Here is a 17,723-nt window from a genome sequence, read left to right as displayed (position 1 = left end):
CCCAAAATGACTTTGGAGGGCAACAGATGGGTTCACTCTCTTGATTCTAATGACGGTTTCTTGCGTGTGTACACATACCGAAATTTACCAAATTGCAGACTTTAAATATGTGCACCTTATCATGTATCAATTATCCTATTTTGAGAAAGATACTCTTTTATTTTACTTTTTTAATGTTTATTTTTGAGAGAGAGACAGAGTGCGATCAGGGCAGGGGCAGAGAGAGGGGGACACAGAATCCAAAGCAGGCTCCAGGCTCCCAGCTGTCAGCACAGGGCCTGACGCTGGATCGAACCCACCCACTGTGAGATCATGACCTGAGCCAAAGTTGGACACCCAACTGACTGAGCCACCGAGATGCCCCTAGGAAGATACTATTTTAAATAGCTTGAAAAAATGATGTATTTAAGGGCATACCTGGTTTTATTGAATTCTCTTTACTGTGCTTCACAAACATTGTGTTTTTTACAAATTGAGGGTTTTAGACAACCCTGCACTGAACAAATCTATTATTGGGACCATTTTTCCAAAGCATTTGCTCACTTCGTGTCTCCGTGTCACATTTTGGTAAATCTTGTAATATTTAAATTTTTTTCCATTACCATATCTTTAACAAAAAAATTTTTTTAATGTTTTATTTATTTCTGAGAAAGACAGCATGAACAGGGGAGGGTCAGAGGGGGAGGAAGATACAGAATCTGAAACAGGCTCCAGGCTCTGAGCTGGCAGTCAGCACAGAGCCCGATGCGGGGCTCGAATCCACGAGCCGTGAGATTGTGACTTGAGCTGAAGTCGGACGCTTAACCGACTGAGCCACCCAGGCACCCCTCCATTACCATATCTTTTATGGTGGTCTCTGATCAGTGACCTTTAATGTTACTATTATAATTGGGTACACCTAAGCCAGTGACCTTAATTGATAGATGTATATGTTCTGACTGCCCCACTGACCAGCTGATCCCCTGTCTCTCTCCTCTCCCCAGGCCTCCCTATTCCCTGAATCACAATATTGAAATTAAGCCAGTTAATAACACTACAATGGCTTCTAAGAGTTCAAGTGAAAGGGAGAGCCCCATGTCTCTTCCTTTAAAACAAAAGCTAGAAATAATTAAGCTCAGTGAGGAAAACATGTCAAAAGACAACATAAGGTGAAAACTCAGCTTCTCATGCCAAACAGTTGGCCAGTTAGAGGAAAAGTCCATGAGGAAAATGAAAAGTCCGACTCCAGTGAACATACGAATGATAAGAAAGCAAAACAGCCTTCTTGCTGATATGGGGAAAGTTTTAACAGTCTGGAGAGAAGATCAAACCAGCTATAGCATTCCCTTAAGCCGAAGTCTAATCCAGAGCAAGGCCCTAACTCTCTTCAGCTCGATGAAGGTTGAGAGAGGGCAGGAAGCACAGGAGAAGAGTGTGAAGCTAGCAGAGGTTGGTTCATGAGGTTTAAGGAAAGAACTCATCTCCATGATATAAAAGCGCAAGGTGAATTGGCAAGTGCTGCTATAGAAGCTGCGGTATGTTAAAATAATCCATGAAAGTGGCTGTCATAAACAAATTTTCAATGTTGATGAAACAGCCTTTTATTGGAAGAAGATACCATCTGGGACTTTCATGGGTAGAGAAGAAAAGTCAATACATGGCTTTAAAGCTTCATTTAAACTTTCATTCCTAACTCTTGTTAGGAGTAATGCGGCTGGTGACTTTAGGTTGAAGCCAGTACTCACTGACCATTCTAAAATCCTTTGGCACTTAAGAATTATGCTAAACTAGGGGAGCCTGGGTGGCTTAGTCGGTTAAGTGTCCGACTTTCGCTTAGGTCATGATCTCATGGTTCGTGGGTTTGAGCCCCGCGTCGGGCTCTGTGCTGACTGCCAGCTCAGAGCCTGGAGCCTATTTCAGAGTCTTTGACTACCTTTCTCTCTGACCCTCCCCTGCTCACGCTGTCTCTCTCTCTCTCTCTCTCCTAGAAATAAATAAAACATTAAAAAAAAAATTATGCTAAACTAGTCTTCCTGTAAAAAAGCCTGAATGGCAGCACATCTGTTTACAACATGGCTTACTGAATATCATAAATTTTTAAATGTTTATTTTTGAGAGAGAGAGAGAGAGAGAGAGAGAATCCCAAGCAGGCTCCACACCATCAACACAGTCCAATGCAGGGATCGAACTCACAAACCATGAGAGATCATGACCTGGGCCAAAGTTGGATACTTAACCAACTGAGCCACCCATTTACCCCTGAAAACATAACTTTTATATGCACTGGGAAACCAAAAATGTAATTTGACTCACATTATTGCTTTGCTTTATTGCAATGGTCTGGAACCAAACTTGCAATATCTCCAAAGTTTGCCTGGATATATCTACCATAAAGGAAAGGAACAAAACACCAAAGAAAGAAATCAAGAAGAACTAAATAAATGTGGAGACATACTATATTCATGGATGGGAAGACTCGGTATCATTAACATGCCAGTTCTAACCAAATCAATCTATAAATTTAATGCAATTCAAATAAAAATCCCAGTAGTAGTTTTAAAAAAATACATATATATGGCAAAATATATGTGTAATATGTATCTGTATACAGACACACATATAAGAATGCATATATAGGATTAGAATGCATTTATATGATAAAGTATATGTGTTAAATGGTAACGTTTGGGGAATCTGGGCAAAGACTATGTACCATTCTTATAAGTTTTCTGGAACTGAAATTTCAAAATAAAAAGATTTTTTAAAGGGTTTATAGTTTAGCACTTTGTCATCTATTTTTTCCTTTAGGTATTATATATTCTGTGAACACATGGCATATTAAATATTCCACACCACTATTTTTTAAGTTTATTTTTTTTAAATATTTTTATTTATTTCTAGGAGAGAGAGAGAGAGAGACAGCGTGAGCAGGGGAGGGTCAGAGAGAGAGGGAGACACAGACTCTGAAATAGGCTCCAGGCTCTGAGCTGTCAGCACAGAGCCCGACGCGGGGCTCGAACCCACGAACTGCGAGATCATGACCCAAGCGAAAGTCGGACGCTTAACCAACGAAGCCACCCAGGCGCCCCTAAGTTTATTTGTTTTGAGAGAGACAGAGAGAGCAGGGGAGGGGCAGAGAGAGGGAGAGACAGAATCCCAAGCTGGCTCCATGCCATCAGCGAGGAGCCCAACAAAGGGCTCAAACACAAACCCTGAGATAGTGACCTGAGCTGAGATCAAGAGTCAGATGCTTAACCAACTAAGTCACCCATGCACTCCTCTACACCACTTTTAAAAACTGTGTCAGAGGCCATAATAGATAGATGGTTCAGTTTAAAAAAATTTTTTTTTTAAGCTTTATTCATTTTTGAGAGACAGAGACAGACAGAGCACGAATCGGGGAGGGGCAGAGAGAGAGAAAGACACAGAATCTGGAGCAGGCTCCAGTCTCTGAGCTGACAGCACAGAGCCCGATGCGAGGCTCAAACTCACGAACCATGAGTTCAAGACCCGAGCCAAAGTGAGATGGTCAACGGACTGAGCCACCCAGACCCCTCCAAATTAAAAAAAAAAAAAAAAGACGGTTCAGTTTATTTAACAAATCAGCTATTGTTAGATATCTACATTTGCTTTTCCCTGAAAAAGTTTTTAAAATTTTTTAATGTTTCTTCACTTTTGAGAGACAGAGTGCAAGCTGGGGAGGAGCAGAGAGAGAGGGAGAGAGAGAAGCCTGATGTAGGGCTCCACCTCATGAATCATGAGGCCAGGACCTGACATTGCTCAACCGACTGAATGGTGGCTCAGCCTCCCCTGCACAGTGTTTTGAAGTGTTTGAATGTATCATCAACACTTAAAAATTAAAAATTCTCGTGAAATTCTAGATTGTTGACTTCTCTGGAAACATCAGATCTGGCAACACCGGGCCCACATTTTGGCACGGCTATCATGGCTGGAGTTCAGCTACTCTCTGTCCATGGGGAATAGGTTGTCTGGCAGCCTGGCTCTTTTTACTTTCTTGTCTGCTGGCCCCTGGACTACCCCAGCCACATGCAGGGCTCTAAAGACCCCAACCCAGGAACACCCTCACTGAAGCTGAGAGGTGCTCAGGGCTTGTGTTAGAAGGCAGTGTAGTCTAGAGGAAGAAAGCCCTTGGCTTCAACCAGGAGGGAGAAATTCTAGTCAGCTAGGCTGGGCTGATCCTGGGTCCTGTTTGCCTGTTGTTAACTTATCTAGATGGGTGGTTCTTAACTAGTAGACGGGAGGAAGGGTCATATCATTAAAATAAGGTAAAGGTGAGTCTAGCTTGAAAAAACTCTCTAAATGATTCAATGTCCTCCTGCTTGAGAATGACTAGTTTACTTGTTGAAGGTCATCTGCAATCCAAATGATAACTATCACGTGAGGGTAAGAGCCCAGGTCCGGGATTTGAATACCAGCTCTACCCTTTACTTGCTGCGTGATCTTGGCCAAGTGACTTCACACCTCCTCTGAGCCTGGTAACTGATGTTGGGCCTGAGGAAGTAGGAAGTAAGACAACAGTTTCCATTTCAAGTCCCACATTAATATGAGATCCAATCAGATCATGTGTGTAAAACACTTGAGCTTCCCTGGCAGAAGGTAAAGATTCTGCATAAATGCTGGTTACTTTTACTACCTGTTGGGTAAGGTTGTTGTGAGGATTGAATGAGATAATACAGTAAAGTGCTTAGCAAAGAGACAGGCCCACAGTCAGTGCTCAGGAAATGGTTACTTACAATTATCAGCCATAAAAATGTCAAAGGGATTCATTGATTTATCATTGTCAAAGACGGCAGAGAGAGTTTGGGGATGGCTTGACGGGGTTTGGGGGAATAAAAGCAAGGCTCTCACATAGGTTTAAGTCTGAAATCTGGAAACTAGGAGGATAGGGAACAGAAGGCAAGGAAGGAGATAATGAATCCTGTTTTAGGTGATGGATTCCAAGACTCAAGTAGAAATTGGGATGCGCTTGGGGGAGGCGGAGGTACGGAAGACAGAACTATGAATTGCCAATGCAGAGAAAAGAGAGGATTTGTTGTCCTCATTGTTTTATTTTTATGTGTGGAAATAAAAGTGCTTGGGGGGGGGTGTGGACCTGGGACCTGGGTAGCTCAATCATTTTCTGGTAGGGTCCCCTCCCTAAAGAGAAAAAAAAAACACCACCTCAAGGCAACTTGGCTATTATACCATGTGGCAACATCCCTCATGACCTTGTAACATGAGACCTTGTAATCAGACTGCATGTTTGTGTGTTAACATATAAGGGAGACAAAGAAATAGAAAATGTATAAAAAACTATGCCACATGGCTTTCAGGTCTCAGTTCTGCGTACGAACCCAACTGAGCCGTGCCGACACGAATGAAGGTGCTTCCTAGAAAGAAAAAAACCTGGGGTCACGACTCTCTGGGCGTGAATCCTGCTACAAGTTGAGCATCTGACTCTCGGTTTTGGTTCAGGACATGATCTCACAGTTTGTGCGATTGAGCTTCATGTCGGGCTCTGTGCTGACAGTGTGGAGACTGCTTGGGATTCTCTCTCTCTCTCTCTCTCTCTCTCTCTCTCTGCCCTCCCCACCTCCCTGTGTGCTCTCTCTCTCAAGATAAATAAATTAAACGCAAGAAAAAAAAGTACTGGGTCTTTAAATGAGGAAGGCAAGGGCCAGATCTGATTGATCTCTAACTCCCCTAGCACAGGGCTGGCATCGATCAGGAGCCACTAATTCTCTCTGTTACTCAGTGGGCGTGACTGTCCCCTGACTGAGCCTCAGTTTCCTCACTTGTAAAATGAGGAAAAGCAAACCTACCTCTGCATGCAATTGTAAGGATTCAGAGTTTGGAACTTGTCCAGCTAAAGGGAAATGCACAAATGGTTTGTGGTGTGACAGTCCATAACATACTCACCAGATTGGGGAAAAAAAAATTCAGAGAGACAATATCAAGTGTGTGCACAAGGGATGGGAGTATAAATTAGTGTAATGTGACTGTGTTGACTAAAGCCAACCGCATACTTGCCCTTTGATGGGCAATTCCACTACTTAGTATATTCCCATATGTTTATCGAGGAAATGTACAAGGCACCAGGATAACCCCAGGCTGGGAAACAACCAGTTTTAGGCATATCCACTCAATAGAAAGCATACAGAAATGAAACCGAAAGAACTATTCCTACATGCAATATGAACGTCACAAACATGATGTTAAGTAAAAAGCCAAATACACAGTACACGCTGCAGGGGCTGAAACACACAGAAGTAATCCGCAGTGTTAAAATCGGGTAAAGGATAATCTTCAGAAGGGATTGGATGGCAGAAAAAGAGAATGTGGGGGGCTTTTAGGGGTGGCTAATGTCTGGCCTCTTGATCTGAGTACTGGTTATAAGGTGTGTTCAGTTTGTAGAAAGTCATTGAACTGCACACTAATGATCTGTACACTTCTCTGTAATTATACGTCGATAAAACTATTGACTTAACAAACACTGAGCAGTGTATCCCCACTGGCCAGTGTGTATCCCTTGTCTGGGGACAGACAGGTCTGGTGTCGCTTGTGACCGGCAAGCAGCTTCACAGCGCTGAGCTTTTTTCCTTCTCTGTAAAAGGGAACCTAAAGCCTGTTCAGATTCAATGAGTTGAGGCACACAGGACTCAGGCACAGGCCCTGGCATGGGTGTGCAGGCCTCCCACGGGACCCAAGTCCCCGCACTGCTGCATCATCTTCTCCAGCCCCCATGCCTGCGCCGTTTCCACCTGATTGGCACTGATTTCGCGCTGATTTGCGCTGAGGGTCTTGTGGGCTTTGGGGCTCCTCTCTGCCCACGGGGGTAAAAAGAAACAAAGGCCAGACTTTGCAAGCTCGTAGCCTCCGGGCAGAATTCCTGAGGCTGCAGAATTCCTGAGGCTCACAGATTGTAACACTCCTCCGGCTCTCTCACGGACTTCCTTTATCGCTTTACCAAAGCTGTTGTTACAGTTTTGCGCGTTAGTGTCACTTCCCCTGATAGCTTTAAACACTCCCCAAGATCTACGCGCAATTACCTCCAGATTATACGGCCCACTCATGTCCAACTGATGGGCTTCACGACTGATGTTTTACTAGGCGGTGGTAAATAACCTTTATTTTAGCAGCAGCTAGCCCCCTCAAGGTCCTGAACGCTTAACTTCCAAATTCCTTAGCGACTTACTCTATCCTTGGCACCATCATCCCACCCCAAACTATAAAGTATGTACAGTCACTTCTCACGAACCCAAGGGCAGCTCTTCCTGCCCATGGGCCCATAAAGCATCTTTCACTGAAAACTTCTCAAGAATTCTTTCTCCATCTTTTGTTCCCAGTCCACATCACATCAACTCCCAGGGCGGATCCCAGTGCGGAGTCACTCTAGGGGCGGGGGGGAAATCTTCCAGCACAGCTCACACTGAGACGCCCTCAAGGAACCCCTCTGGGGAACCCCGCCCAAAGCATCTCCAGTCCCGTCACTAAATGAGATCCAGGAGCTCTTGGCCAACAAGCTCTCCCAGATAGATTTGCGAGTTTCTTGATGGAAAACCCAACGAAGCAGCGCCGCCTACTGCCGAGAAAGCGCCAGCCCAGATGCCGCGCTAGATGGGGCCACCGCGCGCTACTGCGCACGCGCAACGCCCCAAACCGCGGTCCGAGAGCGCGCCGGGGATGCCTTGGGGGCGGAGCCAGGGACGAAATCTTCCCTTCCCTCCATCCTTTGCGACCTATCGGCCCGCTCTACCTAAGTCTTAAACTACGTTTCCCAGAATCCGCTGGGGCGCTAGTCTTCCGGCAGCGTCAGCGGAAGCGGTGACTAGATCTGGCTGGGCCGCACAGAGGCCGGCTTGGTCACTATGGAGGAGATAGGCATTTTAGTGGAGAAAGCTCAGGTCTGGTGGGGCCTGGCTCGTGGGGAGGGTGAGGCCTGAGTGGGGGTGCTGAGTGACTTCGAGAATTCCGGCCCGGGTCTGGGTGATTCAGGAGCCTTCGGTGTAGACCTCTGTGCCGTCCCGAGGCCTGGCTCCGTGACTGAAAGATGTTAGGAGGGCAGTAAGGCGCAGAGAGCGCGGCTACAGGAATGAGTGACATTAGAGGTTCTTTGGCACGGAATGATTTCGAGGACTAGCTAGGAGTGCTTGGTGACCGATGGCCTAGCGAGGCTGGGACTGTGTCGGGGTGCGAGTGATAAGATTGGACGCGGCCGTGGGCCGAAAGAGGTCCGAAGTTGGGCCTCGGAGCTACCTGATGTTCGGAGGCTAAGTAAATTCTGTGGTTTGGGGCCTTCCTAGGGAACTGGATGATAAAAGAATGCTTGAAAGCATGGTGACATTAACAGCCTGTACTGAGCCAGCCATGTGACCTTAGGAACCTGTTGAAGGGGATTGAGGGGCATTGGGCGCTGGTAAGGAGTGAATGTGACGTTTAGGCCCGAGTTGGGAGTCCGGTGACATTAGGGATATGTTACAAGTGGCACGTGTTAATAAAATAGGGTTTGGAGGCTAGCTGACATAGGCGCCCTCTTAGGGGCCAGGTGACATCAGGAACCTATTTTTGGGGCGGAGAGGATTGCAGGGTCTCTTTACAGGGACCTGAATGATGTCAGGAGCCTGTTAGGGGCTGAGTGGTTCATGGTGAAGTGGGGAAGATGCTCTATATTCTTTCTTGAGGGGACCTTCTTCGTCCAACCTGAGTTTTCTCCTTTGTTCTAGGATGAAATCCCAGCACTGTCTGTGTCTCGGCCCCAGACTGGCCTTTCCTTCCTGGGGCCGGAGCCTGAGGACCTGGAGGACCTGTACAGCCGCTACAAGGTACGTTCGACCCCAAGCCGGACCCTGCACACCCCCCCCCCCAAACCACAACCTTCCACTACTGCCTGCTTTAGCAGGGCTTGGAGCCAACCCCCCACCTTTCCCCTCTCCGCTCACAGAAGCTGCAGCAGGAGCTGGAGTTCCTGGAGGTGCAGGAGGAGTACATCAAGGATGAGCAGAAGAACCTGAAGAAGGAATTCCTCCACGCCCAGGAGGAGGTGAAGCGAATCCAGAGCATCCCGCTGGTCATTGGGCAGTTTCTGGAGGCTGTGGATCAGAATACAGCCATTGTGGGCTCCACCACAGGTGCGTGGGGCCCCTCATTCACTCATCTGTTTGTTCAGCGTCTGTCACCTGTTGTCTGCCGTGCACCAGGAAGTGTGCTGGGGTCTGAGAAAAGCAAATAGACAAGGCAAGACAGTGTAATGGTGCTTCTCAAACTCTGATGTAAAAGTAGACATCTATTTTACATTCTCTACGTGTATGTATGCATGTATTGTGTGTGTGTGTGTGTGTGTGTGTGTGTGTACAGTGACTTTTGAACAACACAGGTTTGAACGGGATGGGATCTCCTAAGCCACAGATTTTTGGGGTAAATACAATATAGTACTGTAAATGTATTTTAATTTGCTTAATATTTTTTTTTGCTAGCTTATTTTCTTTTTAATGTTTTTACTTATTTCTAGGAGAGAGAGAGAGAGAGAGACAGTGTGAGCAGGGGAGGGTCAGAGAGACAGGGAGTCACAGACTGAAACAGGCTCCAGGCTCTGAGCTGGCAGCCAGCACAGAGCCCGACACGGGGCTCGAACCCAAGAACCGCGAGATCATGACCTAAGCGAAAGTCGGACGCTTAACCGACTAAGCCACCCAGGCGCCCCTTGCTAGCTTATTTTCTTACAAGAATATAATATATAATGTGTAAAACATAACAAACACGTGTTAATTGACTGTTTATGGTATTGGTAAGGCTTCTGGTCCACACTGGGCTTTAGGTAACTTTTTGCGAAGTCAGAAGTTATACATGGATTTTTCAAATGCACGGGGAGTCAGTGCCCTTCACCCCTGCATGGTTCAAGAGTCAACTGTACACATATACGTATACATACTACACATATACTGAAAGTTTCACCAGATGATGTTTAGCCTTCCTGTGTGCAATATACTCTGATGTTTTCCATTCTGTTCTAGCCTGCCTTTGTTTCAAACAGTGTTCTGGATGTGACCCTCTCAGTTGATTTCATGACCGTTACTGGGGTGGGACCTGCCATTTGAAACCGTGGGTGAAGTGGGAAGAGACTGGGCTCTGGAAGGACTTGGTATACAATAGCTGCAGTTATTAACATGGGCTCAGGCCCTGGCCTTAATGATGGTTGTTGTCTCTGTGTTACCCATCTTTCCCTGCTTCTGGCCTCTGCTCCTTTGGACCGAGCCATGTTCTTGTAAAGGTGGGGAGAGGTGGGTGACTGGGCCTGGAACTGGACTGATGGGCTGGAGGTGAGGTGGCGAAGGGAGGTGGGTACTGAGGATGAGGCTTGAGTCTTTGACCTGTAGGACTTGGGGGACCGTGGGGCTATTCCTGAGATGTCAGCATGGGCAAAGGAGTAGGTTTGGAGGGAGACCATGAGGGCAGTCGAGGACGTTGCAGGGAGGGGTCAGGAGGCCGCTAGACAGCCAGGTCTGAAGGTCAGGAGAGACACTGACGCCGGACAGGGGTGCATCAGCACTGTAGAAGAAGGTAGATGGGAGAGGGGAGCCCGAGGCTGGGCGAACAGGGAGAAGTCCGGCACAGAGACCTAGATGGGTGTGGTGGGCTGAGTCAGGGAGGTTCTGAGGGGAGGAGAGGAGATTGGTTGGAGACGGTCAGGAGGCTGGATGGAAGATCGCAGTGACTGATGGGCAATGGAGAGAAGGGGAGAAAGGTCCAGGATGAGGCTTGGGACTCTGGCTGGTGACCGGGGACCGTGAGCCTTCCTGAAACAGATGCAGGAAGAGCAGCACAATCTGGGAGAAGACCCCGAGAACACACTGGGACACAGTGAGTGACAGACACTCTAGGGTCACACAGGAGGAGGCATTCCGGGAGGCCGCTGGTCACCTCGGGCTGGAGCTTGAGAGAAAGTCGGGGCTACAGATGGTCAGGGAAGTTGTCGTCGTGAACATGGGGTGAGTCAGAGGAGGCCAGAGGCCAGGAGCCCCAGTCAGGGTCTGAGTGAGAGATATGGTGGCCTAGACAGTACAGCCGTGAGGTTTGCCGGGGGTGGGGAGACAGTTTTGAGATTCTGGCACTTCTCATTTTCCCTTCGTGCTTCCTGTCTCCCAAAGGCTCCAACTACTATGTGCGCATCCTGAGCACCATTGACCGCGAGCTGCTCAAGCCGAATGCCTCGGTAGCCCTGCACAAGCACAGCAACGCCCTGGTGGACGTGCTGCCCCCCGAGGCCGACAGCAGCATCATGATGCTCACTTCAGGTGGGGGAGGAAGCCCGGGGCTGGGAGGGCAGGGGGGGCTGAAGGGAATCTGGGGGCCAGGCTGGGAGCCCCAGCTCTGCTCTCTCACCAGACCAGAAGCCAGACGTGATGTATGCGGACATCGGGGGCATGGATATCCAGAAGCAGGAGGTGCGGGAGGCAGTGGAGCTCCCACTGACGCACTTCGAGCTCTACAAGCAGGTGCGGCGCTGGGAGGGGCAAGGAAGGGAGAGGCCCCACTGTGTCTTGAGCTGGTGACGGGACTCCCCCGCTCGGCCTCCCTCCCCTCTGCGTTTCAGATTGGCATCGACCCTCCCCGAGGCGTCCTCATGTACGGGCCGCCTGGCTGTGGGAAGACCATGTTGGCGAAGGCTGTGGCTCATCACACGACAGGTGAGCCCCTTGGTGCTCCTCAGAGCCCTGACCTTCTGGGCTTTTCTGACCTTCCTCCCTGCTCTCTCATCTTCCCTGGGAAGTGGCGCAGCAATGTGATGAAGAATAGGGGCTGTGGGGTCAGAGCCCTCGTGTGCCTCTTTTTTTTTTTTTTTTTTAAGTTTTTTTTTTTTTTGATGTTTTGCTTATTTCTTAGGAGAGAGAGACAGCATGAGCAAGGGAGGGTCAGAGAGAGAGGGAGTCACAGACTGAAACAGGCTCCAGGCTCTGAGCTGGCAGTCAGTACAGAGCCCAACGCGGGGCTCGAACCCGCGAACCGCGAGATCATGACCTAAGCGAAAGTCGGACGCTTAACCGACTAAACCACCCAGGCGCCCCAACGTGTGCCTCTTTACTGGCTGTGCCGTCCTGGGTGGGGGGGGGTTACTTCCATGTCCACATACCTCAGTTTCCTCATCTGTAGAAGACTCGTGTTGCTGCGTTATTGTGAAGAATGAAATAATGCAGCGCTTTTCCTGCAGGGGGTTGTGACCCATGAGTAATCGTGAGTTCAAATTCATGGGTTGTAACCAGCATTTCAGAAAATGAAACCTCAGAGTCCATCCCACGTAGTAAGAGCTCTGATTCTGTGAAACTTGTTGCGGGTGCATACCTGCACACAGGAACACATACACACACACACACAAACACACTTGTGGTGGTTTATACATATATTTCTTTTCTTGTTTCGTGTTTATTTTTAAGAGACAGCGTGTGAGCAAGCAGGAGAAGAGCAGGGGGCGGGGACAGAGGATCTGAGGCAGGCTGACAGCACAGAGCCTGATGCGGGGCTTGAACTCACAAACCGTGAGATCATGGCCTGAGCCAAAGTTGGACCCTTCAACCTACTGAGCCACCCAGATGCCCCCTGATGTATTTTTTTATTGTAGGTTCCAGACAAAAACATCCAAAAGTCGCTATATTACTGTTTGTAAAGCCTAAAGAATAGGGCTCGGCACATCTTACCATGTGTGAACCAGGGGCCTGTCTGTAGAAGGCCATAGTTAAGCAGTGTTTTCTGAGCCAGGCTGACTGGGTTTGCAGTCTGGCTCCTCTAAGTTAATGTAACTGCTCAATAAGTTAGTCTCTCTGTGACTCCCCTCTCCTATTTGTCTGAGTTATTCAGAAGACTGAATCAATATAAAGCTTCTAGAACCATACCTGGCACGTAGGGAGTGGACAGTAACTGATAGGCATTGTCGCGGTCCCTCCTTTGTTTAGCAGTTCATTGGACTTCCGCTCTCCCAGCCCAGAGCACGGATGCAGCGTTGAATCAGACATGTCCCGTGTGGTGGAGAATCTCCCAGGATGGCTGAGGAAAAAGAAAAAGAAACACTTAGAGCTCAGTCATTCGGTTAATACTTACTGAGCGCCTGACACATGCCATGCTGCGTCCTAGGTGCAGGAGACCTGGCAGCGAGCGGAGCAAAGCCTCCTCTCTTCATGGAGGTGATGCCTTAGTTGAGGGAAGAACTTGAGCAGATACACAAGCGAACAGATTATATATCCATGGCGCTGAATGCGTGATGAGATTAAGCAGGACAAGGGGGGAGAGAGTAACGGGTGGCAACTTTCTGTGCCAGAACTGGGGCTTGGTCAGGGAAGACTTTCTAAGAGGTGGCCTTTACCCAAAGACCCAGAAGACCTGAGGGAGCGAATCACAGGGATGTCTGGGGGAGGAACTATATCAGGCTGACGGACTATCTGGTGAGGCAGGAATAATGGAGGCCCCTACAGCCCAATGAGTAGGCGAGGGGGCTCACAATGGGAGGTGAGGTGGAGTGGGAACAGTCTGCGGAGTAGCAAACGCCCTGGAGAAGCAGGGAAGGTGGTGGGATTGCCCTGGCAGGAAGGCACACAGGTCCATGCTGCCCAGGCCTCTTGGGTAGGGGTTCCCAGAGGGAGCGAGGTATAAGCGATCTGTGGGGCACACAGTTGGGATAAGGCATCCAAGACACAGGGAGTGGCATGTGCAAAGGCCCGGGACAGGAAAGTACTTTTTAGTGTCATGAGTACACCGTGACTGAAGTCCAGGAGAGCAAGGACCTTATATATTTGTGTTTTTCTACATTTCCAGTGCCTGCCTGGTAACTGAACTGTGGGAGTTGCTCAGCGAATGTTTGTTGGAGGGCTGGCTGAAGGAGGGCTGTGCTTGGCAGGTCTAGGAGGTGAGGCTGAGGAGATCAGAAAGGGTAAATATAGTCTTAGCACTAATCTGAGAGTTTGCACGTTGCACTGAGAGCAGGGTGGTTTTAGATAGGCAGGGTTCGAGAGAGAGATGCACACTACATCTATAATTTAAAAAATTTTTTAATGTTTATTTCTGAGAGAGAGACACACAGAATCTAAAGCAGGCTCTGAGGTGTCAGCACAGAGCCCGATATGGGGCTCGAACTCGTTGTAAACATGAGATCATGACCTGAGCCAAAGTCGGGTGCCCAACCAACTGAACCACCCAGGTGCCCCTACATCTATAATTGAAGATTTAGGTACCCGGGCCACCTGGGTGACTCAGTCCGTTAAGCATACAACTCTTGGGTTCAGCTCAGATCTTGAATCTGCAGTTCTTGAGTTTGAGCCCCATATTGAACTGGGGATTCTGTCTCCCTCTCCCTCTGCCCTTCCTCACTCATGTGCTTTCTCTCTCAAAAATAAATAAATAGGGGCACCCCAACTAGGTGGCTTAGTCGGTTGCATGTCCGACTTCAGCTCAGGTCATTATCTCACAGTTCGTGGGTTCAAGCCCTGCGTCAAGTGCTGTCCTGACAGCTCAGAGCTTGGAGCCTGCTTCAGATTCTGTGTCTCCCTTTCTCTCTGCCCCTCGCCCACTCACACTTTCTCTCTCAAAAATAAATAATAAGCGTTAAAAAATAAGTAAACATTTAAAAAATAAGGGGGCAATAAGGAAGTTAGAGGAAATAGAACTTAATATATTTCATTTAAACAGTATACTCAGAATACTATTGTTTTAACATATAGCAGATACAAAATTTGAGGGGTTTTTTTTTTTCTGTAAACTTTTTACTCTAGTAAAATATATGTAACATAGAATTTATCATCTTAACTAATTAAAAATTTTTAACGTTTCTTTTTGAGATGGAGAAAGGGGGAGAGACACAAGCGCATGAGTTGGGAAGGGGCAGAAAGAGAGGAGACACAACTCGAAGTGGGCTCTAGGCTCTGAGCTGTCAGCACAGAGCCCAACTCGGGGCTCGAAATCACAAACTGTGAGATCATGACCTGAGCTGAAGCCGGATGCTCAACCAACTGAGCCACCCAGGCGCCCCTTGATGGTCATTTCTTGAGACACTTTAAACTTTGTTGTACTAAGTCTTTGGAAACCTAAGTATGTCACAGTTATAGCGTGTCTCCTTTTGGACCAGCCACATTTTGGTTCCCCAGCAGTCACACGTGGCCAGCGCGGCCAGTGGCCAGCATATTAAAAAAGCAGTGTGATCAGGACCACCATCTGCACGACTCCTGCTTTAGGACATAAAACCACCAGGCCTGCGTCACGGACTGCGGGGCCCCCTCCCCTGTGGTGGCAGAAAGAGGGTCCTGAGAGTTGCTGCATGTGACACGAAGCCACGTGCAGCCATGAACAAATAAGTTAAACTTTAAGAAGTTAAAAAAGGAGAGGCCCAGAACAATTCTGTCTTCGGCCATGTCGCCACTTGATTACATGCCCCTGGTCCCTAGTCCCTGCACGACACTCAGCAGCAGTCCTTTCCCATCCAAAACGGAACGCCAAGCTCTTAGAGAAGCAGTGCGATCGATGCCTTAGTGTACGGACGGCCTGTCTTTATGCTCTTCCTGCTTTTTCCAGCACTCTGCAGATCCAGATTTTTTTCTATCCTGGACTCTATGAATGTGTCTTGCTCTCCCCCATGTGGTGTATTGAGCCACAGGTGCATTATTATTTTATTTTTTTTAGAATGTCCTGACTTTTAAATGTTGGGTCAGAAAACAACACATCTGTGGTAGGATTCATGATGGGCACTGCTGGGTTGCCCTGGGGTGCAAGCAGGTGGCTGGTCCTCCTGGCGGGCCTGGGACCCAGCTCCCGGGGCACGAGAGGGTGGCCTGGCTACTTGGAGTGAATGCTCACAGGAAGGGCTGTCTGCAGGGCATTCTCGGTGCCAGGAGAGCAGTTTGGGCCCCATGGGAGGCCCTTCCTCATCTAACCCTCGTCTTCTGCCATCAGCTGCATTTATCCGGGTTGTGGGCTCAGAGTTCGTACAGAAGTACCTGGGCGAGGGCCCCCGCATGGTCCGGGACGTGTTCCGCCTGGCCAAGGAGAATGCGCCTGCCATCATCTTCATAGATGAGATTGATGCCATTGCCACCAAGCGATTTGATGCCCAGACGGGGGGTGAGTGATACCTAATCGGGGCCTGGGGTCTCGGGCTGCCCTTTACGGGATGCCCTGGACTGACGGGGTGGCACACTCTCCAGCCGACAGGGAGGTGCAGAGAATCCTGCTGGAGCTGCTGAATCAAATGGATGGATTTGACCAGAACGTTAACGTCAAGGTTCAGGGTTCAAGATGGGCAAGGGGAGGTGTGGTGTGGGAATCGGGGAAGGGCGGTGCCTGGCATGTGAGGGGGCAGGTATCCTGACAGGAAAGAGGGTGTAGAGGGGACAGAGGTCTGAGCTGGCCTGTCCCCCATGCCAGGTGATCATGGCTACAAACAGAGCAGACACTCTGGATCCTGCCCTGCTGCGGCCAGGACGCCTTGACCGCAAAATTGAATTTCCACTCCCGGACCGCCGCCAGAAGAGATTGATTTTCTCCACTATCACCAGCAAGATGAATCTCTCTGAGGAGGTTGACTTGGAAGACTGTATCCTGCTCTAGACGTGAGGGGATGGTCCCGGCTGGGTTGGGGACCGGATCTTCATTTCCACCACTGCCTTCTCTATGACCCAACTTGTGCACGTTGGGAGACCAAGGTCCAGGGAAGGGGGTGGTAACAAAGCTCATGGGAGACTTCGACTGCAGGCATTCACCCCCTTGTGCAGGGAATGGTTGCCTTAACTTCCTGCTGCAGATGTAGCCCGGCCGGATAAGATTTCAGGAGCCGATATCAACTCCATCTGTCAGGAGGTGAGTGAGGGTTTCTCTCTGGGTCCGGGCAGGGCGTGTGTAAACACCTTTCCTCTTTGAGGCTGTCCTGCTGCGGTCCTCGTGTACCTCAGTGCCTCCCCGGGGCTTGGGGCCCGGCCTCACCCTCCACCAGCACTAGCGTTGGGGAGTAGACTTCTAACTCCTCCTTCCCTCAACAGAGTGGAATGTTGGCCGTCCGGGAGAACCGCTACATTGTTCTGGCGAAGGACTTCGAGAAAGCATACAAGACAGTCATCAAGAAGGACGAGCAGGAGCATGAATTTTATAAGTGACCCCTCCCCCCACACCAAGGGGCCGGGGACTTCTCTCACCTCCCCGACCTCTGTCCCAAAACCTAGTGTTCTTTTTTTTCTTTACCCAGGATTGGTTTACTCAGTAAACATACAAGATTGCATCTGTTTCATTTCTTCCTAAAAGTTTAACTCTCAGAGAAAACTGGGCCTGGAATAGGATGTTCTGTCCCCCTGCTCTCCTACAGATGAGTGGGTGAGGTACATGGCCTAGGTTACAGTTTGAGAGAGAAGCAAAAAATTCAAACCAAATGACAGTAGAAATTTGGGGAAACGGGAGCGCCTGGGTGGCTTAGTCAGTTAAGCCTCCAGCTTCGGCTCTGGTCATGATCTCAATTCGTGGGTTCAAGCCCTACACCTAGCTCTATGATGACAGCTGGAGCCTGCTTCAGATTCTGTGTCTCCCTCTCCCTCTCTCTCTGTGCCTCCCCCACTCACGCTCTGTGTCTCTCAAAAATAAACACTGAGGTGCCTGGGTGGCTCTGTCAGTTGAGCATCTGAGTTTGGCTCAGGTCATGATCTGACAGTTCATGGGTTCAAGCCCCACTTTTGGGTCTGTGCTGACAGCTTAGAGCCTGGAGCCTCCTTCAGATTTTGTGTCTC

At 48.9% G+C, this 17,723-nt stretch overlaps 1 protein-coding gene across 1 annotated transcript; it reads left to right on the top strand.

The window, feature by feature from the left end:
* The first annotated feature begins 7,775 nt into the window (after positions 1-7,775).
* Positions 7,776-17,224, top strand: PSMC4 (proteasome 26S subunit, ATPase 4). The gene is made up of 11 exons (XM_039249841.1): positions 7,776-7,883; positions 8,703-8,801; positions 8,921-9,107; positions 11,124-11,270; positions 11,362-11,471; positions 11,570-11,663; positions 15,907-16,074; positions 16,158-16,234; positions 16,378-16,546; positions 16,754-16,809; positions 16,989-17,224. Exons 1-11 carry the CDS (start codon positions 7,848-7,850, stop codon positions 17,100-17,102), a joined length of 1,257 nt encoding a protein of 418 aa, XP_039105772.1. The 5' UTR covers positions 7,776-7,847; the 3' UTR covers positions 17,103-17,224.
* The last annotated feature ends 499 nt before the right edge of the window (positions 17,225-17,723 follow it).

The sequence above is a fragment of the Hyaena hyaena genome, unplaced genomic scaffold (genome assembly GCF_003009895.1).
Source record: "Hyaena hyaena isolate Hyena2069 unplaced genomic scaffold, ASM300989v1 scaffold_9, whole genome shotgun sequence".
Classification (NCBI taxonomy): Eukaryota; Metazoa; Chordata; class Mammalia; order Carnivora; family Hyaenidae; genus Hyaena; species Hyaena hyaena.
Note: the sequence above shows the minus strand (reverse complement) of the source record. Positions and strands in the feature narration are given on the sequence as shown.